Source organism: Urocampus carinirostris, chromosome 2, assembly GCF_059441175.1.
Source record: "Urocampus carinirostris isolate Australia breed hairy pipefish chromosome 2, RoL_Ucar_1.0, whole genome shotgun sequence".
In the NCBI taxonomy this organism is placed as follows: Eukaryota; Metazoa; Chordata; class Actinopteri; order Syngnathiformes; family Syngnathidae; genus Urocampus; species Urocampus carinirostris.
This window is the reverse complement of record NC_142350.1, coordinates 14,760,571-14,787,969: the sequence shown is the minus strand read 5'-3', so window position 1 is coordinate 14,787,969 and position 27,399 is coordinate 14,760,571. Positions and strand designations below refer to the sequence as shown.

The 27,399-nt window shown below is 40.2% G+C and overlaps 1 protein-coding gene across 1 annotated transcript in view; it reads left to right on the top strand.

Annotated features, from left to right (window-relative positions):
• rapgef5a (Rap guanine nucleotide exchange factor (GEF) 5a) overlaps window positions 1-27,399 on the top strand; it is a 66,212-nt gene that overhangs the window by 16,352 nt on the left and 22,461 nt on the right. Inside the window, exons 3-11 of the mRNA XM_088329039.1 lie at window positions 573-679; window positions 1,772-1,893; window positions 2,873-3,050; window positions 13,611-13,692; window positions 13,772-13,820; window positions 13,904-13,977; window positions 17,892-18,062; window positions 24,993-25,132; window positions 25,485-25,585. Of these exons, the coding sequence (XP_088185165.1) occupies window positions 573-679; window positions 1,772-1,893; window positions 2,873-3,050; window positions 13,611-13,692; window positions 13,772-13,820; window positions 13,904-13,977; window positions 17,892-18,062; window positions 24,993-25,132; window positions 25,485-25,585 (1,024 nt within the window). The remainder of the gene's footprint in view (window positions 1-572; window positions 680-1,771; window positions 1,894-2,872; window positions 3,051-13,610; window positions 13,693-13,771; window positions 13,821-13,903; window positions 13,978-17,891; window positions 18,063-24,992; window positions 25,133-25,484; window positions 25,586-27,399) is intronic.

Genomic DNA, 27,399 nt, shown 5'->3' with positions numbered 1-27,399 from the left:
TGACACAAATATTCAATGGCCACCAGAGGCTTGACTCATAATAGCGCCAATAATGCATCAAGTCATATATATCTATCTGTATATATATATATATATATATATATATATATATATATATATTACTAGTTTGTCGAAAGGTTGTTGTTGAATCTATATTTGTCTATATTTGTCTTTTTAGATTTTATAAGTAATGATGGAAGTTTTTTGTGGTTATTGGAAAATTGGTCAAAAATCCCCAAGATGTCTTGTGGTCTTTTTGTCCAAATCATTGTATGCACAAAATGAATTAGGAAGACAAAGCATTTTAAAAAAATCTTCGTTCAGTAGATGCAGGATGCGTACGTGTGCATGAAATATTTGAAAATGTTTGAATTTTGATGTTGGGTTTTCAATGATTCAAAAGTGCCTGAATTTTGGGTGTATTTAAAATTTGGTCAGGACTTTAGAAAAAAACAATCACAAAAACACTCATCAAGTTTACAGAAGTTCAAAAAATAGGATCTTTAATGAGTTTTTATTACAGTTTTAAACCTTTGTATTTTGTGCCTCTTTACTTTGTGTACGTGTCTCAGTCTTGCTCTCAGAGTTTCCCATGTGCTGGCCGAGCCGTGAGAAACGGCTTCCTCTCCCATGGACCATACCCCGCAAAAGACAAGATCCACCTGGCTAGAATCATACGGTACACTTGACTGACTTTTTGCTTTTGTTGATAAATTCAGTGCTGTGAAAAGTTTTTGCCCCTCTTCCTTATTTCTGTGTTTTTTGCATATTTATTTCTCACAAAGGTTTCAGATCATCACACCCATTTTAATATGACACAGAGACCCAAGGAAATGGAAAATGGTTATTGATTATATTTATTAGGGCACAAAAAATATAAAAAAGAACTTGTTCATGTGAAAAAGTTATTGCCCCCTGAACCTGACAACGATAGTATAAATAAAATGGTTATGATAATTGGTAATGAGTCTTTTTCAACTCTGCGGAGGAATTTTGGCCCACTCTTTGCAAAATGGTTTCAAATCTCTCATATTGGAGCGTTTTCGAGCATGAACTGCACGTTTAAGGTTCCACCATACCATCTCATCTGGATTTAAATCCGTACTTAGATCCTGCCACTCCAGAACCTTCATTTTTTGGGGGGAAGTCATTCACAGGTAGACTTGCTAGTGTTTTGGATTGTTGTCCTGCTGCAGGATCCATGAGCGCTTGAGTTCGGGGGCACAAACTGATGGGTGGACATTCTCCTTCAGGATCTTTTGGTAAACACTAGAATTCATTATTCTGTCAACCACGGCAAGTTCTCCTGGTTTTAGGCAGCAACGCAGCCTCAGACCATCACACTGCCACCACCATGTGTTACTGTAATCATGTCTTGTCATGTTTATTTGTGTAGCCCTTGATCACAAAACGTCTGAAATAACTGCACAGACCACCATTGCAACATGGTGGCAATCAATTTTGAGTGTGGACTTTGGAATTTATCTCAGCTTTACCAAAACTGTGGTGAGCCAGTTGCTTTGTGTTTTAACAAGAAGGGACAGCAATTACTAATTCACATAGGGCCAGATAGGCCCAGATTTGTGCCGTAATAAATGAAAAAAACTGAATTTTGTATTTTCTTGGGTTGCCTCTGTGTGATGCTAACATGTGTTTGATGATCTGAAACCTTTGTGTGTGATAAATATGCAAGAAAACACAGGAAGGGGGCAACTACTTTTTCACTGCACTGTAGATTTGTATATAAATAGATTGTTTGTATGCCCGATAGGAGGAGTTATGTCGGCGTGGAGCTCGTGCAGTGGCTGTGCGAGCAATGTATGTACGTGCGGTGTCGGACCACGGCCGTACGCGTCTGGCAGGTCTTGCTGGAGCTTGGAGTCCTCTTGTCCGGTAAATAACCAACATCCAATCACTTCAAGAAAAGTTACCGTAAAATTCGGACTATAAGCCTAGACTTTTTTCCCAAGCTTCCAACCCTGAGTCTAATGGCCGCCAGGGGCTACCGAGCAGTAAATGTAAGAGTGAGACACATGGAATACAGCATATGTGTCGAGGGAGACGCAAGTTTAAGGCAACTTTGCATTTTGTGCATGTATAAAACTAGGATGAACAGACCTTCATCACAGAAAAGGGGGCAAATCGAAAGGGGAGCGCTAACTACCATATTGGGAAAATCTTTACGAGTCTATTAATTTGTGAATGGAAATAATCTGGCAAAACAAACTGATTACAAAAAGCAACGTCCAACCAAGCAGAAATGTTAAAGGCAGATTTCTATTTATCTGTCGGAAATATCGTGTGTTTTTTTTTTTAATAAATATTTGACACGGTTGAATTCTATGGATTGTCCTTGATGAAACAAAGCCATTTTCGTGGACATATATAGAAGTTGAAGACGGCCAGGGGACATAATGGTGAGTTACGCCGGCTTTAGAGTTTTGGTGTTTATTGTTACGGACTCATTGTGATGAGTATATTTTGAAATAGTGATGATATCTTGAATCCCAAGAGTTTAAGCTTTCCAATGATGTGTGGCAAGACATATTTCAGTGACATCGTACAGACACGTATTTGTTTATCGAAATTCCGGCGGCCCACCGGCAGGCCGTCAGCACGTAAAGGGGTTAAGGCACCGTATATTATTAAAACTCTTTCTGTGTACCGTCTTTCTTTGTAAATATCTCATGTTTCAATGTCGACACATGCGGCCTATAGTCAGGTGTGGCTCATGTACGTACAAAATGTTTTTTTCTTTTAAAAATAGACTGGGTGCGGCTTATAATCAGGTACGCTCTATAGTCCGAATTTTACGGTACTTGAAATAAACTGTTTATTATGGTCTCCAATCCTTTCTGTGTCATCCCACCAGTGGACCAGCGAGTAGTCTTCTCGGACTCCAACACTTACTACCAGTTCAGTTTCGAGGAGTGCGAATCGACATCCTGTGAATTCCGCTCCAATGAATCTGATTGGCCGGAGGCTGTTAGGCTCCTTCTACAACTTGCGCCGTATGTTCAGTTTCGCTCCGGAGACAGAACCAACAGCCCGTAAGTCCAAACACGGATGTATTTTTGGAACTAAGACAGGTTCAGTAGATGCAGCGTGCGTACGTGTGCTTCAAATATATGAAAATGTTTCAATTTTGATATTGCGTTTTTAAGGATTCAAAAGTGCTTGAATTTTGGGTGAAATACTTGTATCTCAACAAGTCTGCTTAAAAATGACATCAACACTACTCTCTGGTAACTTTACTTTGCCATTGCATTTTTTATTCCCTCGTGATTAACGGCAGCTGGCATTAGTTTGTGTGGCATTGTCTTATGAAGCGTCATCGTCACCTACCATAAAGGTGCATGCTACACCTAAACAGGGCAAAGGTTTATAGCTGCAAGAATAATGTATTAGGTATAGAAATGTATTATGGGCCATGCAAAAAATGAAGGTAGCGTTTCCCAGGCGTACATAGTAAGGGGATAAACTTTCTGCTTCTAAAAATGTAAGCGACATATTATCCAAGACTTATATGGGGAGAGGATCTGTTCACAATTTTCTCAAAATTTACAAATCATTTGTCTTGATAAATGCACACGCAATTTTAAGAAACGCACATGTATATCGCAGATGGTTTTAGGGTTGGCTGATGAGTTCTTGGTGCTGAAGCAGTGTGGGATTGTGTTTCATTAGCTACTAACAGAGCTGTGGCAACACCATTAGCATCTCAATCGATCTGACCTACAGCTGCCGCTTTTACACGGACGTCAATTTGTTGCTCTGTTTGGGCTCTGATGTCGGCTTATTGATGTGTTCAAAATTGGTGGCGACAGAACGCTCCTTGTTTCAAAACAAATTATGTAAATAGTCATTGCCAGCTCAGAGCGTTCACGGTTCAGCACTTTAAAACCATTTTCTGAAAAGACGTTTCAAAATGTTGCTGGTTTCTCAAGGTAAATGTGGAACCTCGTCTAGTATGCTGTAGAAAATCGTCCCCATAATAGGAAGAAAAATAGCTAAAATGAGGAAAATGCTCGAATTTTAATGTTGTGTTTTCAAGGTTTTAAAACTACCTACATTTTTGGGTGAAGTGCTTGGAAAAGCTTGAAATTGTTGCCATGTTTTCCGGTAGTCTGACTCGATGAACTGCGCATTAAATGATTTTTTTTTTTTTAAAAAAAGCTTAAAAGTGACGCAGACACTGATCTCTGGTGGCTTCGCTTTGCCATTGCATTTCTTCTATATTCTTGGAATTCAGCATTCAAGTAAGTCTAAACCAAGTCGCTACATAATGAAATGGGCACCACAAACGCGACATTCCCAATGATGCCCTTGTTCCATCTCTTGTTTTAATATCTGGTAACCTTCGGCTCCTACGGTGTTTTTATAAAGCCTGTTTCCTCTGCAAAAAGAAAAAAAAATAATTTAGATTTTTACAAATGCTGGGCAAGTTGGTGTTGGCAATTGTGACTCTAAAAACGCAACCGTGCAAATCTCCCCTGGCTCTATTCAAACTCATACTCGTACTCCCTCTGTTTTGACTTCATAGGCGTACGGATCTTGTATTGATCCGTTGAAGATGTAGGCTGGGGAGAATTTTTTCTCAAAAAAATGTATACATGCATTGTTCAAATCCACAAATGCGTATATTGGCAATTTTACCTAAGATATAAAAAATCATATGTCATGATAAATGCACATTCAAGATTAAAAATTGCATAAGCAAATCACAGATATATTTGTGGACCTGTAGACATTTTGGAGGAGCACTCAACCCACAAGGCTATGGATTGATTCACAATGGATTTCTTCATTAAATGCTACTGGATAAATTGGAAAATTGGGGTTGAAAGTCCTTAAAAAGTGCTTGAATTTGGCCTTGAAAAAGGTGTGATATGTGCACTTCTGCTTACGTAACATAGGAAATATTCTCACTTATTCCCCCTATATCTTCCTCTAATTCCAGTGCCACTCCAAATCCCTTTTCAGAATCCTAAATCCTCATGGGTTGTGAGCACCCCTGCGCATCCGTCGAGTGTCAGCTAAGTTCCTTTACTTTACGGCTTGCGGGATTCCTGCTGAGGCTGCCACTGAACTCAATCTGTCACTCAGACAAATGAACAAAAGTCGCGTGTACGGCGTAAAAAAACTCAACACAGGTTTTTCATCTGTAGGGATAGGTGCAGTTAAGGCACCCTGGGAGTGTACAGTGAACGTTAGCAACTTGTACACTAGAGAGGCAAACAAAATGGTTTAGCAGAAATTATACTGTATGATTATGCTGTAATGTCAGTTTTAGATTAAATTTAAGCTCCTCATTTTACAGTGCCTAGCGATGGTATTTCCCAGGAACTTTTTTTCATATTTCCATACTTCAGGTTTCAGACCTAAACCTAAAAAACATAAATATTTTCTCGGAATCCACAATATGTGAGACACTATCGTGGATTGGAGCCAAATTATTTTTATTCATCCATTATCTGCACCGCTTATCATCAGGGTTGACGGGGGTGTTGGAGCCCATCCCAGCTATTTTCGGGCAGTGGGCAGGTGACACCCCGAACTGGTTGCCAACCAGGTGGCAAGGCACACAGAGACAGACAACTTTACTTACGCGCTCATCCACACCTAGGTACAATTTGAACTGGCCACTTAAACTGACATGCATGTTTTTGGATTGTGGGAGGAAACCGGAGTGCCCGTAGCAAACCCACACAGGCACCGGGAGAACATGCAAACTCCACACAAGAAGGTTTGATCCCATGACCTTAGAACTGTGCCGCACACACGCTAACAACTGCTGCAAAAGTCTGAGGAGAGTCTAAATTGGCCATTTTGAGTGTATCTCAGCCTGAGGAGGCGAGAAAAAACAATCTAATGATAATGGTCCCTGCAGACATCGGGAAGGAAGGCAGGCTCTGTGTGGGGGGTCTGCGTTGGCTGGGATTGAACCCTTGATTCCTGTACCGTGTGTCTGCATGTTAATCACCAGGCCAATGTCCCACCCCAAATTATTTCAAAATTCTATATTGTATTTACAAAGAAAACAATGAAAAAAAGGTTTTGGAAAAATAATCTGTTCCTTCAGCTCGGCCAACTGATTTCTTAACTTCCCTGATGTCTTCTGAATAATCTAATGTTGACCTAAATGACCAATTTTACAACACTTATACATCTCCCGGAGCACTGAGCGAGTTATAATATCAAAATGAAGAGAGCATAAAACCAATGCAAACCTAGAAAGACCTGCCCCTAACAAGGAGAAAACTAATCAGAGAAGCAACCAAGAGGTCTGTTAACACATTGGATGACCTGCAGGTACAACTGAGGTGGGACAATCTATGCATAAGACAACTATTAGTCACACTCTGTATACATCTGCCCTTTATGGAGTGGCAGGAAGAAAGCCCTTTCTATAAGAACACCATAAAAAGGCCCATTTGGTGTTTGCAAGAAACCACATAGGAGACAAAAATAACGTTGTTTTCTGGTCAGATGGAACAAAAATTGAACTTTTTGGTCTGAATGCAAAGTGTTACGTTCCGCATAAGAGTAACACTGCACATTACCCTGAAATCCCCGTCCACATTATCAAACATGATGGTGGCAGCATTATGCGCTGTGGTTGCTTTTCTTCAGCAGGGACTGGGAAGATCATTAGAGTTAATGGGAAGATTGATGGAGCCAAATGCAGAGCGATTAAGGCAAAAAATATTTTGGAATCTGCAAGAGGCCTGAGAATGGGGCGCAACATTAAGAAAAATCTACAATGGAATTGTTTAAAACTAACAATATAAAGGTGTCAGAATGGCCAAGCCAAAGTCCAGACCTGAATCTTTTGCAATGTTCTGTATTTCTCGAGTTTTTTACCATCGACACTCCAACAAACGAAACAAAACAACATGACAAAAAGCTTTCATATGGCGGAAAGGAACTCCACTTTTGATGCTAACTATTGGTCCAAAAATAATCTGCACAGATCCCTAGTACTCATTACATATTATTCAACTAGAGGGCAGTGTCAAGTTTTTATAGCATAGTGAGTTGTTCAGGTGTAAAACTGCACTCACTGATTTGTTAAAATAAACTGGTTAACATATTTTAAGCCAGACATGAAAATCGGTTTTCCCCATTGTTTGTGAGACTATCAAAACGTTCCCTAGCACTTAACATTAATACCCCAATAGAAGGTTGTCCACACTTAATCCACTACTAGAGGCTGCATATGGAGAAATCTAAAGATACAAGGACTAGTTTAAAGCTTGGCGGGGTATACATTTGTTCTTTACACCAAGGCTGCAACCAACAATTATTTTAATAATCGATGAATTGGTCGATTTTTTCCTTCGATTGACCGATGAACCGGATTTTTCAAAAACACATTTTTAATTTCCTCCTCTATAACATTATTGGAAGTTTTGGACAGATAGAAAAAATAGTGCACAAATCAACAAAATATTCTATAATACAAAACAACAACAAAAAAAATACAAGTGTTGCTCAAAAAACAATAAACATACAATACATACAAATACATACAAATGTCAAGTCATGTTTATTTGTAAGCTATTCACCTGCAAATGTGTACGGTATTCTTTTTCTACTACCTTATCCAAAGATCATCTTACACTCTTATCATACAAAACAAAAACGAAGAAAGAGCAATAAATGTAATTTTATGTGCATCAAAATGTGTATCTGCCAAAAAAGATCAAAAGTTTAAACCCATTTTTCAAAATGTGATCACCGAAATATTTTGGGGGTTAATTCTTTAAATACAATTAACATTCCCAGTGTACGAATGATAAATAATGCTCAAGAATCTGCCTCTTGTGTTTTTATTTGTCCTTTTACTTTGTATATTTTGTTATTTATTTTCTATATATTTTTCTCTGTGTTTCTGCAGGACTTCTGTTCCTTGTCCTTTTACTTTGTATATTTTTTAAATTTATTTTCTTTATATTTTTCTCTGTGTTTCTGCAGGACTTCTGTTCCCTTGAAATCTGTCAACTTCGTAGTGTTTGACTCTTTCATGCCAATTTTATTTGTAACGATGCAATGATTTAAAAAGAGGTAAAATACTTTTGTAACAACGGTCTTAAGATGCTCTCTACCAGACCAAAGTGGTACTACAACCCCCAATGCCGATTGAACAAAGACTCACACATCCTCAGCTCAATCTCGTGAATCTTGTGAAATGGAAAGTACATTCAGGAATTTCCGATTGGTATTCTCCACATCTTATTTTAGATTGATTTTTAGATAGAAGTTCTAGAAAAATACGTATAGAGCTCAATATCATATATACATAAGTTAATTTATTAGGTGGTGTAATAATAGTCTGTAATTTGCAATTGTCTGTGATCTGCGCAGCCCTTTGAGTCTCCTTGTGATTAAGGGCTATACAAATGAACATGACTTGACTTAACTTCACAACAAGGTCTAACGCAGTTATTTGCATCGATTTAATGTGCTAAGTGGCTCATAAATCACGCAAGACGACGAATTGATGGGGTAATTAGTTGCCACACATCTATCTATCTATATCTATCTATCTATCTATCTATCTATCTATCTATCTATCTATCTATCTATCTATCTATCTATCTATCTATCTATCTATCTATCTAACTAACTAACTAACTAACTAACTAACTAACTAACTAACTAACTAACTAACTAACTAACTAACTAACTAACTAACTAACTAACTAACTAACTAACTAACTAACTGCACCCACCCACCCTGGTCATATCCCTCAAGAGGGGTGACCGACAGCAAGACAAACACATAATAAAACAAAGAAAATAAAAAGGTTAAAAAGTATCAAAAAAACACAAAAAAATGTTTTGGACCATGGCCAACCCAAATGCCCAAACACCCAAACAAGTTAAGTACCTCGGCACCCAAGTTGGTCATGCTTTCGTCCCTCCAGATGAAACGGGACACAAGACACTCGGGTCAGGGTGACAAAACACACTCTTCTGTTCAACAGCAGGGCCCGACAGCTTTCACTGGTTTAGCCCTGCCGCATCATACGGGTGCCCTGCCCATCTCTTGGAACACGTCCAAATATCCCACCATCCTTTTACAACACCTCTCCATTTATTCCTACTCATAACAATATCCATCCAAGTCAGTCGCGGCCTTCCTCTTGGTGTCCTTCTATTTACTTCTGCTCTGTAGATCCTCTTCAACATTCGCTCCTCATCCATCCTCTCCATGTGTCCAAACCAACCGAGTACTCTCTTATCCACACGTTTGCTCAGTTCCACTACTACTCCACTACTACTCCAGTTCTGTCTCTCACAATTTCTTTTCTCAATCCATCCAATCTTGTCACTCCTAACATACTCCTCAAACACTTCATCTCAAAAACATTGAATAGCCTTCTCAAATCTGCGTTCAGGCTCCAAGTGTCTGCACCATACAACACAGTCGACACAAGCAGACTCTCATACAGTCTCTTTTCAACATCCATACTCATACTCTTGTTGCTCATCACCAACACTTATAATAATCAAATGTAATTGATTTTATCGATCGGTTGTTGCAGCCCTCTTTCATCCACCAGAAATTGACCTCGATACATCCTTTCAGGCAGCACGGCGGCGCAGTGGTTAGCGCTTGTGCGGCACAGTTCATGTCATGGGAACCTGTCGTGGGTTCAAATCCAGCTCCAGACTTCCTGTGCGGAGTTTGTATGTTCTCCCCATGCTTGCTTGGGTTTCCTCCGGGCACTCCGGTTTCCTCCCACATTCCAAAAACATGCATTTCAGGTGAATTGGCCGGTCCAAATTGTCCCTAGGTGTGAATGAGCGGATGAGTTGTCTATCCCTGTGTGCCCTGCGATTGGCTGGCAACCAGTTCAGGGTGTCCCCTGCCCACTGCCCGGAGATGGCTAAGATGGGCTCCAGCCCCCCCGCGACCCTAATGAGGATAAGCGGTACGGCTAATGAGATGAGATGAGATGAGACATCCTTTCAGACAAACAGGAAGGCATAGCAAAAGACCTGCGTGCTAATCCTCTATCAGCGATGCAGTGGAGAGCAAAAACAAGATTGTTAGGACCCTCAAAGGTGTACGTGTAGTAAAATTACACAGTGACATCATCTTAAGCAGTTTTGCTTCAACCAACAATTTCTGAAGCTTAGCAGTTATGACGACACTTGCGCATTTCAATTTGCTTCAGTCACAGATATACACAGCCTCGTCCTCCTCCCTCCATAACAATCGGCCCCTCCGCTGGGATCTGTTGATATCAAAATTATATGCAAATTTGTTCCATCTGGCACTCACGCTTTCGCGAGCGACCGAGTGATTCTATTCGGTGAGGACGTCCGTCGGAAATACCGGCTTTCGATGCAAAGCTATTAGATGAGGGACCCTCGGGTGCAGTCTCCCAATTGCGGGAAGAAAAAAATCGTTTTAAAAAGCGGGGTTCTTATGTTATTGCTGCGGGACGTATGCAGTTTGCACACAATGCAAGGCATTCGTTTTTGCATGTTGACTTGAGGGGCTAAAGCTCTTCTGGGGATTGGAAGAGAAGATGTATAGAAAGCCGTTTCGAAGGAAAGACAAATTAATTTGAATAAATATCACACCAAGCAAACATACTATGCATACCATTTAGAATAAATCTCAAATGCTGTGGGGGGGTGCGCTAAATAAGCTATTTTGTTTAAAATCTTACAATTACTTACACATTTGAGCCAGAAAAATATCTTTGCTTACTTTCAGCTAGCTCAAAGTTAGCTAGCTAACGGTTGTTGTAGTATGAGATTATTCATAGCTAATTCTTAGTACGCGCGGATTTTTTTTTGATTCATAGAACTCTTAAACGATGAAACTGAATTGATTCGTTAAAGGTGCTGTCTATAATTTGAAATTGGGTCACTCTCTGTACCGGTCCGCCGTGGTGAAGAGGGAGCTGAGCCGAAAGGCAGAGCTCTCGATCTACCGGTCGATCTACGTTCCTACCCTCACCTATGGTCATGAACTTTGGGTTATGACCAAAAGAACACGATCCCGAATACAAGTGGCCGAAATGAGTTTCCTCCGCAGGGTGTCTGGGTTTTCCCTTAGAGATAAGGTGAGAAGCTCAGTCATCCGGGAGGGACTCTGTGTAGAGCCACTGCTCCTCCGCATTGAGAGGAGCCAGTTGAGGTGGCTCGGGCATCTGATAAGGATGCCTCCTGGACGCCTCCTTCGGGAGGTGTTCCGGGCATGTCTCACCGGCAGGAGGCCCCAGGGGCGACCCAGGACACGCTGGAGAGACTGTCTCTTGGCTGGCTTGGGAACGCCTCAGAATCCCGTCGAATGAGCTGGACGAGGTGGCTGGGGATAGGGACGTCTGGGCTTCCCTTTTAAGGCTGCTGCCCTCGCGATCCGACCCCGGATAAGCGGAAGATAATGGATAGATGGATGGATGGGTCACTCTCTGCCGCCATCTCCTGGCTAAAAGTTATGATCGCGGCCTCAGTCAGATCATTCATGAGTATGTGCATATCTTAAGACCCACTCTAATAAACTCTTCTTTTTTTATCATTTTTAGGATTTGGGTTGGAGTTTAGACTGTATCTGAAACAGATATTTTCTAACTTTTACCGTTTTCTTGCTACACACGAAATAAAAACTGATGACAAGCATAAAGTCACTCTCTAACACCCCCCCTGTTTTCCTACCTATCGTGTTGCGAGTCCCGAAACGGCGTTCTTAAAAGTAAAATAAAAGCAGATAGGTGCAGTGGAAAAAATACAAAGGCTCTTTGAACTCAGTTGGGCATTGTTAACACAAAATAGAGAAAATATTCAACTGTTTAAGGACACTTCAATTGACGCACCCAACCTTTAAAATTACTTTACCTCCAGATTTAAAAAATCTTTAAACCTGATTTAACTACTCACTTACTTAAAAATGTCACTCTATAATTATGGACCCAAACCTTTAACTCAATATTCAAATCAAAAGAACGAAAGACTGCTCAAAGCTTGAACTCTATAGTTATACAAGCTTGAAGCTTTAAATTAAGATTTTTGGCAACTTTGAAGCTTTAACAAAAGAGTAACATCAGGCTTAAACCTTTAACGCTGCATCAAGCATTCTGCCAGTTTAAGCCATCTCTTACTTTTCAGCACCAGTTTTCAGTGATTCAAGTTAAACTCTTGCCTCAATTTTACAATTTAGCAATTATCTTGGTGAATTGATCAATTTAATTCAATTGATTTTCCATTCCTAGGTGACAATCTAAAAGCAGCTAAACGCCCCACCCCTTATTTATGCAAGGTTATAATAGTTCCACCATTACTGCATAAATGATTGGATAAAATAAATTATGAATATTGAACTGATCTGAAAAAAGATGAAAATAAACTTTACTGTGTAAGCATTATCTCTCCGGATTCAATTTTCCCCCATGCTCTGCCTTCGCTCTGTGGTGTGTGCAGTCCTTTGATACTCTTTGTGATTAAGGGCTATACAAATAAACTTGACTTGACTTGACTAGTTAAATGAATTGAATTATCTTTATTGTGATTGATAACAATTTGTAAACATTGTATGCAACACTATTAGACATTGCAATCCTGGGTAAACATTTAATAAAGACTTTTAAGAGAAAAACAGAAAAGACGATCGGGATATAAGGCAGGAAAAAAGTGGAAAAGCAGCTTCACACAAGAGTTAATTTGGGTTAAAAGCTTTATCTCAATGTCTGAGCAGTTTTAAATCTTTATGTCAATGGTTTTGTCGTCTTAAAACCTTAACTTAAGAGTTAAAGTAGCTTTAAAACTAACAAAAGAGTTAAATCAGGTTCAAAGCTTAAACTCAATACTTAAGCTGTTTTAAAGGTGACAAACAATAATTAAAGCAAAGTTCAAGCTCTAACAAAGCGCTCGTCTTGGGTTCAAGAGATCGCAGGTTCAATTCCCGGCTCCCCCTTGTTATATGTCAAAGTGTCCATGGGCAAAGCACTGAATCCCTCATGCCCTTGATAGCAATGGATGATGCTGATCGGTTAGTACGTGTGTAAAAAGGGAAAAGTGTGAAGCACATTGTAAAAAGGTCTTTATTGACTTGAAAAAAGGTATATAAATGCAGACCATTTAAATCAGGTTCAAATCTTGAACGGTTAGCCATTCGAAACATTTAAAATCATCTCTAAAGCTTTAACTCAAGTGAAATAAAGTACAAAAAAAGACCTCAGTATTTGAGCAGTCTTAATGTGTTCAATAATCTTTATCATAAGATTTAAAACAGCTTTATAGCTTACATTTGTCAGTGTCCTAATTTTTATTATGTTAACAAAAAGGCTCATCTTGTTTTAGTTTTTCACGAGTTTTAGTTGTTTATGTAGAGTAAATAAAACAGGTCACTACAAAACAGAGTTAGTTTGCTACAGACAGTCAACCAATCCTAAATATCAAATGTATAAAATTAACTGACAAAGAGAAAAGGAAATAAAAATTCTACCTTAAGTTTAGTTATTAGTTTTATAGGCATTATGTACATTTTTGGTTACTTTTCATTTATTTTTTCCTTTTGCTAAGTACGTTTTCAGCATTTATTTTGTTTTCCCTTACCTCAAAAATGTGTGTCCTTTTTTTGTCACTCATAGGTCAGAAGAGGACTCTGAGGGAAACCGCGATGTGTGCAGCGAGATCCTTCAGATGAAAGCTCTCGAAAGGCTCACGTCCACAGTAAGAATAAGTGTAACTTGTGAATTTTTGTAAGACCGTACAGTACTGTCCAACATTGTTTTATCGCATTCTCTATTAGGTGCAAAGTGAGTTGGCTGCTGCTCTCGCCCGGAAAACGAGGAAAGCTTGTGAGTAAAAGCCAAGTTGAAACACTGTTTTCCGCTCTCTTGAGACAACAAAAACCACATCAACCACGTCTGATGGTTTTCAGTGTCAGAGATAGACTCTGACGTGCCGGAGACAAGCCAGCAGGACGGCCACTCACCGACTGTGGAATCCAGCCCTGTAAGGCCTCCATCCTTCCATACATACATCGATACAAATATCCATTTTCTTTCGCATATTCGGGGTCAGGTCGCGGGGACAGCGGTGAAGCCTAGAACTCCTCATCCACAGCCACTTTATCCATCTCATCCAACAAGTTTTCGAAACGTTTCCAGGCCATCCTTGAGACATAGTCTCTCCAGTCTCCTGCTGGTGCGACATGCCTGGAACACCTCACTAGGGAGGCTTCCAGAGGCATCGTATCAGATGCCCAAGCCACCTAAAGTGGCTCCTCTTAACATGGAGGAGAAGCGGCTCTACACTGAGTCTCTCCTGGATGACTAAGCTTCTCACCCCATCTCTAAGGGAGAGCCCAGCCACCATTCGAGGAAACTTACTTTAGCCGATCTTGTTCTTTCGGTCATGCTCCATAGTTCGTATCATAGGTGAGGGTAGGAACATAGATCAACCAGTAAATCGAAAGCTTTCCCTTTCGGCGCAGCTCCTACTTCATCATGACAGACCAGTTTGGAGTCCGCTTGGCTACGGACGTTTGCCAGGATCCGTGTGTCGATCTACCATTCCATCCTACCCTTGCTTGTGACCAAAACACAGAGATGCTTGAACCCGTCCATGTTCGGAAGGATCGCGTCCCCAACCCAGAGAAGGCACCTTTTTTTGGGTGAGAACCGTGATGTCTGACATGGAGGTCCTAATTTCCATCCTGACCACTTCACACTGCTGCAAACCGCTCCAGTGAGAGCTGAAGATCACGGCGTGAGGAGCCAACAGCACCACATTATCTGCAAATAGATGCAATGCTGAGGCTCCCAAACCGGACCCCTTCAATGCCAAGACTGCGCCTAGAACTTCTGTCCATAAAAGTTATGAAAAGAATCGGTGACAAAGGGCAAAGTCCAACTCCCTCTGGGAACGAAGCGAACGCATGCAACTTCATTCCCATCGGGTTTGTTTTCACAAATATAGCAACTCTAAACAGATCCAGCAACAGTGACATACAATGCAAACAAACACTCTGAGGGCTTTGTTTTGTTTGTGTGTGTGTCCGCATGTGTGTGTTATCAGTCCTTCCGCTAGATGAGATGTGGTAGGGGGTGTTTTCCTAGTAAACAGAAAATGTGGATGCCATCATGTTTTGAGCCTCCACTATTACGCAATATTGTTAAGGAAACAAAGTAGCCCCTCCTGGTTTCCTTCCCAAAAGATAAATACAATAATTTAGCTGCTACAAGAAACAATGACACAGAAGCATTTATTTTGTCTGCGCATTAAAAAAAAATCAATTTCCTGTTTACCCAAAGGGATGGTATGTATTATTTGACCACTAGACATACAGTAGCTGTATTGTGTCGTACAACCCAAAACGAGTACTAAAAGCAAACTAACTACAAAGACTTGGTGGCTAACTGCACCATTTTTCTTTTTCTTTTTGCTGAGCCTTTGGCGAACTTTTTGTTTTTCCGGGAACTTTTTGCAGCAAGATGGCGGAAAATTATGTCAGTTTCCTGTAGTTGACGCTGATGTTTTCTAAAATAACTAGAATGCCTGTGTGCCCTTAGAGCCTTACCTGCGTTGAGACGTGAAACCATTTTGGTTGGCATTTCCGTTTTTTGCAGGCAGTCCAGATGGAGACTAATATTCTGAAATGGGGGTACAAATGGCCCAAAAGTGTAATTGTCTACATTTATATTGTTTGGAAAAGATAAACTTCAATATGCAAAGAATCCAACAAGAAAAAAAAAAGGAAACTGGAGATTGGAAGTTAAAAAGCAGCTGTTCAGTCATCCTTTTGATCTTTTCTGCTTAAAAAATGCAGAGTCAACAAAACCAAAAGTGCTGAGTCAGCTGTTATGGCATTTTTCACATCTAGAATAACTGCCTGTGAAAGATGGTGGTCATATTTAAACTCCTTGCCCCTTTTCTTGGGTGAACACACAGACAGACAACAACCAAGACAGTAATTAATACTTTTTGGCATATTATTTAGATCCATATTCTTTTTTATCTAACGATTTAAGTTTTTATCATCAGGAGGCACTAAATTTATACACACTGTCCCTGTAAGAGTAAATATTCACAACACTTTGCTCTTAATTCACCAAGGCTTACAGTTAGAACACTAATTTAGGGATTGCTAAATTGGGGTGCCTGGTAGCACCTAAAGAACACCTGGGTAACCCCAGGACCAGTTCCCAAAACAGTGATGGGTCCTTGTGATTTTCGCGGAAAATGGAAAGGATTTTTAGGAAGCATATTATATTGGTAGTATCTTTTTCCGCACTAGTGTCTTTACATACGCGAGCAATTCCTAATAAGACTTCTGAATACATTATTTAAGAGTTAGCTTATCAATAATAAATATAATTGCCGGATGCCCTTTTTCGAGGAAAATGTTTTTTTTGGTCGGCTGAGCCTATTTTACTCCTACCCTCTGCAATAACATGATAGACATGTAGTAATAACCTAGTAATAAAATACTGTTCCTAGTGAAAGTCTTGCCCCCCCGCCCCCAGAAATGTATCTTTTACTGCCAAATTTCGGTATTCAAACTTACAAATTCTAAATTTCTAAAATTCTAAAACCATTATCTAAGAATCAACAACATTTAAGACACAATTGTGAAATGCAACTAAATTATTTCAACATTTCACATTATATTAACGACAAAAAAAAGAAAAATACATGTTGCAAAAATATGGGCCCTCAGTTCAGCCAATTGACTCCAAATGTTCCCCATTGAATGATCCAATGTCTACATAATTGACTAACAATGACAAACTTTATGCACTTGTGTTTCATTAAATCTCAGTTTAAATGCAACTGCTCTGTGATAGGCTCAGATATCTGTGAAAGTAGACACTGGAGAACAGACGGCATTGAGAAACCCAAAGAACACACTAGGCAGATTTGGGATCAAGTTGTGAAAAAGTTCTAAGCAAAAATGGGATACAAGAAGATTTCGCAACACTTACACATCTCCCAGATCACTGTGCGAGCAATAATATCAAAATGGAGAGAGCATTTAACCACTGCAAAGTTACCAAGACCTGGCAGTCCCTTTAAACTTTCAGCCCAAACAAGAGCAAAATTAATCAGAGAAGCAACCAAGAGATCCATTATCACATTGGATGGCAAGCAGGCATACACAGCTGAGACAACTATTACGTACTTGTACTCTGTATAAACACGTCTTTTATGGAAGAGTGGCAAGAAGAAAGCCCTTTCTGAGAGAATGCCATAAAAAGGCCCATTTTGTGTTTGCAAGAAGCCACTTGGAAGACACAAATAACATGTGGAACAAGGTGCTCTGGTCAGATGTGACCAAAAATGAAGTTTTTGCACTGAATGCAAAGTGTGACACTGCACATTACCTTGAAAACAATACTTTTGAGAGGCTCTGTAACTGTTATTAATTCTGAAACTGATTGCTCTAAAGTAACACAGAGTACTTCACAGCTTTAAAAATGTTTTTTGACCCATTCTCTAAATCCTGATAAGAGGAGAGGGACATTAGTTAACACACAGGCTTCCTATACACACACACACACACACACACACACGCTCGCACTCCCGCCCATTTAGGCTGATAATCACTCGCACTCACTCGTTCTCCGGCAGATCTGCTGACATGGAGACAAAGAAATGCAACAGAGAGAGAGAATTACAGAGTATAATGTAGAATTACTGAGATTTGGAATAATGAGGCTTTAAGACCGGTATCATAGATAAAGACTCCCTGGATTACTTTTTTTTTTTGTCTCGCTTTTCCTCAAATGGGCTTAGTGAAAGTTATCACCAACTCTTGGATCAGGCCCAACTTTCCAAAACACTGAGCATCCGTTGCACGTGTGACCCATTCCGTCATGTCTTGGGACTGCGGCTTGAGATTTGTGTTCGTGCCCCCCGTGTTGCAGCTAGGTGGCGTTTGTTCCCTGCGTGGTGGCGAAAACGGCGGCGCAGGGACCGTTTGTGGCCGCGAGGAACTGACCGGCCGACTCGGCTTTGAGGCCGTGCAGCGTTTGGCCAAAGACGGCTGCCGGCTGCTGCAGAACCACAACTACCGTATACCTGACAGGAACCAGGCGGTGAGTCCAGGACACAGTACATATTCCCTACTAATATTACTCTCTGTCATGTGGAAAAAATGTATCTCGGGAGGATAAGAAAACACTATTATTTCCCCCTTAATTACCCGGATGTTTTTTTTACATATAAGCAATGATGTATTCATTATGATTCATTATTTTAAGAAAAAGATCTACAACGATATAAACTATTACCTCGCTTATGGCTATTAAGGCAGAACCCCCGCGAAACGTGAAAATCCGCGAAATAGTGACGCCCCTTCACAAAGGCTTCTAAGGGTCAAACTTTCTTGGAGATGTTGTCCTTACAGACTGAGAGTATATGACTACAACATAATAACAACTATAGATCTACAAATAAAGACACATAATTGCATTTGAATTATTGGTCTTTGTTTTTATTCTACAAAAGTACATTGAAATTGGAGGAATTCTCCTTTCAATACAAGAAAGCGATTGAGATTGAGCGTCTGGCTAGTTGCATCGGGTATCCCCAAGTTGAGCCTGGTCTCTGTGATAATTAAAATGCAACTGTCCCAAAAGTAGCGGTTTCTCACGAGTTGTTGCTGCAGGTCATTCGTTTTATGAAGGTAGGGTGGGACACAGGCTCTGCAGGGGTGACTTGCTACATAGCAGGAAGCCAGACCTTCACCACTGCTATTGCTTTCTTTCCTCAGTCCCTTCCTCAACCCAATATCAATTCATGGTGCAACCGCTAGTTTCTATGAGCTGTTCTGACGTTTCTTTGAGTCCAATTTAATTGATGAAATTTGTTTTCAATGAGAAGAGCCGCTGAAATATTAGCTGTAGACATAGCTGTGTTTCAGTTCGTTTTTGGGTGGACACATTGACTTGTGCCCGCCCCATCACAGTTGTTTGATTTACAGCATATACCAGCTTGTCACAGTCGCGCAAACAGACATTCACGCCCACCCGACACACACACACACACACACAACCTGCCCTGTAATAGCATTTGCTGTGTGCTGTCTATTACAGTATAAGATTCACAACACGTTGATATCAATGACAATAAAGGCAGTTCAAGACTCTCGTAATATCGAAACTGCGAAAAGTAAACTGTGATACGGCCAGAGACTACTGTATACATTATATTAGAAACATCAGGACACATAATCCAAACTGTAAACAGTGTTGGGCAATGTGACAATATGGGATCGTAAAGTACATTAATGATCTATGAAAACTGTCTTTCACTGAAAGCACAGCATCCATCCATCCATCCATCCATTATCTGCACCGCTTACCCTCACTAGGGTCGCGGGGGGTAGGGGGGTGGTTGGGGGGGGCTGTCATTAATAGTTAACTGTTAAAAAATGTATTTTAATCTCTTATACATAGTCTGTAGTTAAATTTTGATTTAATCAACAACGACTTTAACCATGTAAAGCCATGGTTTTATTTCAAAATATTTTTATTTTATTTCAGACTTTCTGTTGTAATTTTCTAATTTCAGTTCAATTGGGAAAAAATGTCCCTTTCATTCTGTTGGAAGGTGATACCTATATTTATTGGCGTTCTTTTATTTGCTTAAACCTCCTTCTTAGTAGTCATCACATGTGCAGTCAAAAGAATGGATTTATACCCCACACAACATTCTCTACTGGGTTATGCAGCCTACATGTGTAATTATGCACAAGTTGCTCCGGGTTAGCTTTTCTCGTTATGAGCAGGGCATTAATGAAACCGTGTGTAATTCCCAGGGAAAGAAACAAAGCTGAAAGAAGTCTGCTCTGCTACACCCCCTACGAAGACGTGCACTTTTACTGACACCTGCAACGTGTCGCTTCTGATGATTCTAATCAGAGATAGTTTACAGAAAGGAAAACTGATTCCAGCACGACAGGATGTCCCTAGTTTAAGTACATTTCCCACACTTAAAGGGTGGCGGAATGCCACACTTCTTAACTATTAATAATTTAAAAGCCCGGACATCAAAGGGGTCCAAGTCGAGATCTGAAATATTGGCGATGAGAGAGTTGTTAGACGGTGCCCAAACCAACCTTGACTGGCCATAAAGTCTGCTTTCCTTTTACGAGGTTGTCATGGCGACTTAATTTTTTTCTCCTTTTTTTTCATACCCGTGACAGCCAAGCCTTGACGAATAAGTGCGGTCCGTTGCCATAGAGATGTGATTCATGCGTCTGTGATGAGGAAGTCGCGTGTGCATCGCTGCCAGTGAACGTTTTTTACACTTGTACAATTTAGTCGGGCATTATGTCGCACGTGTATTTCTGTGCATTGCTGGATTTTCAGGATATGTTAGTCAACATGTGCAAAGTTTTTTCCCATATGGGTTTTCACTTTCCTCTCAATCACTTCCAGGAATTATAAAGTTGAGCTATCAAAACACAGATATGGCTTTTACTAGTCACACACACACACACATGCTGGCATGATTTGGACGCGATCAGAAAGCGCTTCCTTTTTGGCCCGCCTTTCCTCTGCGCAGTACGTCATATTTCGCGTGCATGTGACATAGCAGGTGCTCGCTCTTTCGTTCCCAAATCCAAATCTCCCGGGCGCAAGGCAGATGCATGGACAGACCAGGCTTGAACCCATTGGAGTGAGCAAAGGAAACATTAGTTTTCGGTTTAGTGAGGAAGGGTGAGAGAGGGAAGGATGCACACATGGTTGACTTCAAGAAGAGAACTGGAAGGGAAAACGATGACACACCTGCTAGCTGAAAATAAATGCTGTCAGAGAAAAGGAGAGACTGTAAATGAGAGAGATGGATTCTGAGAGAGCGTGAGAGAGACTTAGAGAGGTTAAAAAAGAATGAGAGATTGAAAGTCAGAAGCTTGCGGTGACCAGGAGACAAAGACTTATTGACAGAGAGACTGAAAGACTGACAGACACAGACTGAACACAGACTGAGAGACAGAGAGTAAGACGTACTTAGATGGACAATATTATTTGATAGGTAGACACTAAGAAAAACTTAAAAACAAACGGAAATACAAAGAGATAAATAGCCACAGAGATAGACATGCACTCAGAGCAAGCGAGACTGAAGCAAAGACACAGAGACAGAGAGACTTAGGAACAGGAGCTGGGAAAAATGAGGAACAGGACTGAAAGAGAGAATGACAGACAAAGACGAGACAAACAGGATGGCATTGAGAGACAGACTGAGAAATTAAAAGACTAAAGAGACTGAAACACTGACAGACACAGACTGATACAGGGTAGGAGAGAGAGGCTAAGACAGACTTAAAGAGACAGAGGGTGAGAGAGAGACAGAGAAAGAGAAAAACTGAGAAAGATGCAGAGATCAAGAGACACAGAGATAGACAGACACTTAGAGATGCAGATAGAGGGACAGAGACTGAGAGACACTGGGGGAAACAGACAGACACTGAAATAAAATGAGAGACAAATACTGAGACAGACTGTAAGAAACAGAAAGACAGGGACTTAGAGACTAAGGGACAGAAAGAGACTGTGAGACAGACACTGAAAAATAATGAGAGACAAAGACTGAGACAGACTAGGAGAAACAAAAGTCAGAGACTAAGGGACAAAGAGAGACTTGAGACAGACACCGAAAGAGAATGAGTGACAAAGACTTGGGAGGAACAGAAATACAGAGACTGAGAGTCCGACTTAGAAAAAATGGGAGAGAAACAGAGACACAGAGAGACAGGCACTAAGTGAAACAAAGAGTGTGCCAGAGAGAGAGAGGGACCCTAGGACAAATTTTTATTTAATATGCCGTGCCTAAACTACGGACTGGGCACATATAACTCATTTAAGATGTTGTTCAGTCAATTCGCAAATGTGTATGTGAATGCATGATTTAAGTTTTAACTAAGTATAACTATTTATTCATAAATTGTTAAAGATGAACTAAACTATTGATGTTTATTTTCACTGTACAAGCACTTAAAGAGGTTTCTCATTTCCTGACGAAGTCATATTCTTTTTTTATTTATTATGAATAATGAAAGTTGTGCAGGATTGTTAAAATTTCTATTCTTTGTGTCAGTATTCCTAAAATATATATAAGCTAGCTACTCTTCACCTCCACCTGACTAGTTTTTAGGCCTTTCCCACTTACCATTCTCATAATCTGTATTACATAACACGCCGACATCTCCCCCTCACACGCACAGGCTTCCAAATTTCGACTAAGTATATTTCTTTTGCTTACCCTGCCCCACATACAAAATTTTGTGAAATTATCTGGCGCCCCACTTGTCACGTGGGCGTGTTTTCTTGCGAGACGAGTACACACAGCGTTTCACAAACTTGCTTTTGATGTTAATATTTGTACTTTCGGTCCACTCCTCGGTTCTGGGATCGCCTCTTGTTGTTTTTGGCTGTTTGAATAGCCCTTCTAATCGGATCTTTCAACAAGCCTACTGATATATCTACAAAGCAGTAGTGCGTTTCCACCATGCTAGCTAATGGAATTATAATCATACCGCTTACATATTACTGTTTTATTTTCCATCGTAATTATCGGAATTGAGGACATAATCGGTTTAATTGTACTTGTAATTAAGGAATTTTCAGTTTTAACTACTTCAACGCAAAGCCAATACCGTAATCCCTCGTTTGTAGCGGATAATGTTGACCGGAACCCCCTGCGATAGGCGAAGATTCACAAAATAACCCCCAACCCTATTTTCAACATCTGCTCTGACGGCCCCAGCTCAAAGCAATCGTTGACAAGGAGTAATGGATCGTGGCCACAAGCAAGAGTTGTTGTTTTTTTTTTTTATCTAGAAACCTGCTCTTAGCAATAGTCAACTGGCAATAATGGATCACGTCCAAAACAGTGCAGTTCATTTTAGGCAGCTTGCAATGACACGCTTCAGCGGACAAGCCTAGTCCGCCTGTCCCCTGCTCACAGAAATCTGTGACTGGGGATAATAGGTCACGGAATATTTTTCAACCAGCGATACACTGAGGCCACAAAGTACGATGTAGGAAAAGGCAAGGTATTGCAGTAGGTAGCTCTTACCTCTATTTAATGTGTCATAATTGATTTTGATTTCTTGATTAAAAATTATCCAAACTATAAAAAAGTGCCAGTGTTATATGGTTCTGTATGAGAGTTTTTTTCTGTGCAAAATATTATAAAATGATGCTGCCACTTACTGATATATATAGATATTTGTTACTCGGCTGATCACTGGAGGAATGCAAAAATACTGATCAAGACATGCTGTTTTGCAAAGATAGAATTGAACAATTTTCCACAGCCCACTAGATAAGGTCTTACGGGACACTACTATACCCCTAGTCTTAAACAATTCAATCACCGATCCGTTATACAGTGCCTAGCAAAAGTATTAAACCCCAAGAACTTTTCGTCATATTGCCACATTTCAGGCTTAAAGCTGAAAAGTATTTTTTTTTCTGAGAATCAACATGTGAGAAGTTTTTTTTGTCATAAATGTAATATAAAACGTAACAGTTGGTGTTGCAAAAATATTGGCTCCCTGTTCTCTCAGCCCAGCCAACTGACTCCAGAAGTTCCCTGATGACTTCTGAATGATCCTCTGTCAACCCAAATGACTAACAATGACAGAGTGGACCTGTGTGATCACCTTCCAATAGGATGACCCTAAATATAAAGCAAAATCTACAATGGAATAGTTTAAAACTAATAATATAAAGGTGTTAAAAGGGACGAGCCAAAGTCCAGACCTCAATCATTTGTGGGGAACAAATGCTGTGCATAATCTCTTACCGTCAAACCTCAAGGAACTTGAGCTGTTTTGTAAGAATTGGCAAATATTTCAGTTTCAAGATGTGCAAAACTTTTGGACATACTGAAAAAGACTGGGTGCTGTGATCGCATCAAAAACAGGGTTGCACTATGTGTTTTCTCAAAGTAGCCAATATTTTTGCAACCCTGACTTTTTTATGTTTAAATTCTTAGCACAACATAACATGTTGAACACATTTGGTGTCCTTTCACTATTGTGTCTCACATGTTGTTGATTCTTTGAAAATATTTTCAGTGTTTAAGCCTTTGAAGACTGAAATGTGGCAAATGGCAAAAAAAAAATTGTCAGGCAATAGTACCTGACAATCTAGGCGGCATCTATGCAGTGAAATTGGACACTTAAGATCCGATTGACTCGTCTGCAGTTACTTTGCAGCAGTCGCGATTTCTTGGAAAGCCCTCTGGCAGCCGGCGCGTTGAGAACAGCTGGAGGAGAGACAATGCTTTTTGATCTCTTCTGCTCCTGACATCTCCTTTGATCCCCCTATCACTCCCACCTATTTGTCTTTCTTTTTCAGGCACCACATTGTACTCCCTTTCATTGTTGACGGGTGTCGTCCTGCGCCTGCCATGTTCATGTTTCAAACGAGCTTGTGGCAACATCACATTCAATTGTTACCATGAAAAATTTTAAGTTTGAATTATTTCACAAACGCATGAATTATAATCTCCGCATCAGACTGGGACAGCATATTGCGATTTATAGCAATGTTGCGAAGTTGGAAAAAAGCTGTTCTTGGAATGTACTCACACTTATAGTCTATAGCTTATGAATGACCTAAATTTTATGTTGACAATGTCTGTGTATTGTTTGTGAATGCTCCATCCTTTGCCTCCCGGTCATCCTTTTTATTTTATTTTTTATTTTAAATTATACTTTAATTATTTTATTTTATTTTTATTGTTTGTTAATATAACATCCATTGCAGCCCGGTCATCACCCTGGAAGGAAGGCTTCTCCATTTTCCTCATGTTGAGGTTTTTGAGTTTTCCCTTGCCCTCGTGTAGGTCTTAGATCAGGGTATGGTGTAATGATAATCTGTAGTTTGCAATAGTATGTGGTCTGTGCAGGCCTTTGAGACTTATTGTGATTAAAAGCTATACAGATAAACATGACTTGACTTGAAATAGCGAATTGTCAAATATTTCAGATTTTTTTCATTTCTCAGGAGGTGGTCGGTCGAGTTTGTCTGAAAGAGCGAGGACGGGACGTTCTAGTGCTGCAAAGGGTAACGACTTCCCTGACTTCGCCGTCGGAACGGCCCTCGCCTACTTCTTCGGTGGGCGGGTCCAGAGATGAAGACAAAAGGTGGGTCCCGGCCCTTTAGAATCATATTTCATCAGTCTGTTTGGTGCTAAGAGTCATCTTAGTAAGCTGGTGTGATTTAGCAACAGTTCCCTCCCTTTTCTCGACTGTTTTCGACACAATCTTGGGAGCTTGTAGATGACTGAAGCACATGGCAAGCTTAGTTTCCCGCCATGAGGTTAATCACCAAACAAGCCACACTGGCCAAGGCAGAGGAAGACTTTTCAGACAGCGATGACGATAAAGTGCCGGAATACGTCGAGCGGGCCTTCGACGTCCCCCATTTTCGTTACATCGACGAAGACGAGACAAACGAGAGAAGTGTCCCGGATTGTTATCGATCTTCGTGTTTCAGGTACGTGGTGGTCTCCGGTACGCCGCAGAAGATCTTGGAGCATCTGCTAAGTGACTTGCGTCTGGATGACCAGAATGGGGCGCCAGAGAGCACTGAGAGCGGTAAGTTTGAAAATTGTGTATGCTCAGGGTTTGTTCGGGTGCTTGAAATCCTTGAAAATGGTTGAGTTATAATGTATCCCAGGATTGAAAAATGCTTGGGTGATATGATTGTTAATGCTTGCAATGGTTGCCTTGTTTCTAAACAAGTCTGTCTAAAAATGAGGCCGACACTGCACTCCGGTTGCTTTGGTTTGCCAATACATTTCTTCTTCCCTCTTGATTACTGACAGCTGGCATGAGTTTAAATGGCATTGTCCCCTGAAGTGTTATCGTCCCCTCTGTGTTGCAGCCAAGAGAACAGGGGCATGCAACACCTAAGCAGGGCATTATAAAATTTGTATTAATGCAAGAATTATTATATATTATGGATACCTAACAATTCCACACGCAAGATTAATAATCACATATGTGAATCGCAGCGTTATTTGTGGCTCTGCAAAATACATGATTCACACCGGACTTTTTCTCTTAATAGTACTGAAGAAATTAGAAGATTGGCCTTAAAATTCCTTAAAAGGTGATTGAATTTGGCCAAGAAAAGGGTGTATGAACCTTGTATGCTTTTCAACATGAAATACGGATTATTTTTCCTCCCCTGACTAATCTCCTTGAATTTAGTAAATCGTGTTTTGACATGACCAACATTTGGTCCTTATGTGTTTCAGAAATCCCAGTAAAATTCCATACATGCCGCTTGAATCTTGAATGACAAACAAGTCATAACAAATCCTGTGTGTGGCTGCATTATTTAGCGCTCAGCACATTCTGCTGCTTGTTTGCAGTCATTCGGCTGTGTCACCACATGCACCATAGAAAAAAATTCAAGAGGTTAAGAGGTTTCGTTTTGGAAATTGTGACACCATTCCCTCAAGGGATTGAGGTTATTGCTGTCACAAGCAGAGTTCTTACAGGTGCTTAACTCCTTGAAAATGCTTGAATTTCAATTATGTGTTTTCAAGGATTAAAACGTGATTGAATTTTTACTTTAATATAGGTGAAGTGTATGTTGCCATGTATCCGAACAAGTGCTCAAAATCATGCCTTTGGTGGCTTCGCTTTGCCATCGCATTTCTTCTTACCTCGTGAATAACGGCTTCTGAGATTAGTTTGTGAGGCGCTATCACCCACTACGGGTCGCGCCTAATCGGACAGGTATCCCACACCTAAACAAGGCACTACGAAATGTGGATTAGTGAAGGATTACATTTTAGTTATGGACATTATGGGCCATACAAAAAATGAATGTAGCGTTTCCCGGTGGTAAATTGTAATGGGAAGAACTTCCTGCTACTTAAAATGTAAGCTACATATTACTGTAATTTTTTTTAAAATTAATTTTATTACTGTCAAAATTATTGCCATGTTTCTCGGCTTTCTGTCACCTATATCGGGAGAGATTTGTCTCAAAAATATTTAAATTTGCATTGTTCATATCCACAAATATGTGTGCCAATACCTAAAAATCATGTATCCTGATAAATGCACACTCAAGGTTAAAAATCGCATATATAAATCACGGATTTATTGTGACTCTGCAAAATGCATGATTCACATTGAATTTCTTCCTTTAATTGTACTTGAGAAATTGGAAAATTGGCTAAGTCCTTTCAAAATTGCTTGAATTTGGCCATGAAGAAGGTCGATGAACCCTGTACAATAGACACAAATCCTGACCAATTTATTCAAGCTAGCAAAAACGTTTTTATTAAGTAATTTTACAGCAGTTAGCAATATCGGCTTGGAAGCATAAACAACGCATGACTCAATTATGGACTTCAGTATACCCAAAAGCAAAATGGATAAACATTTCATAT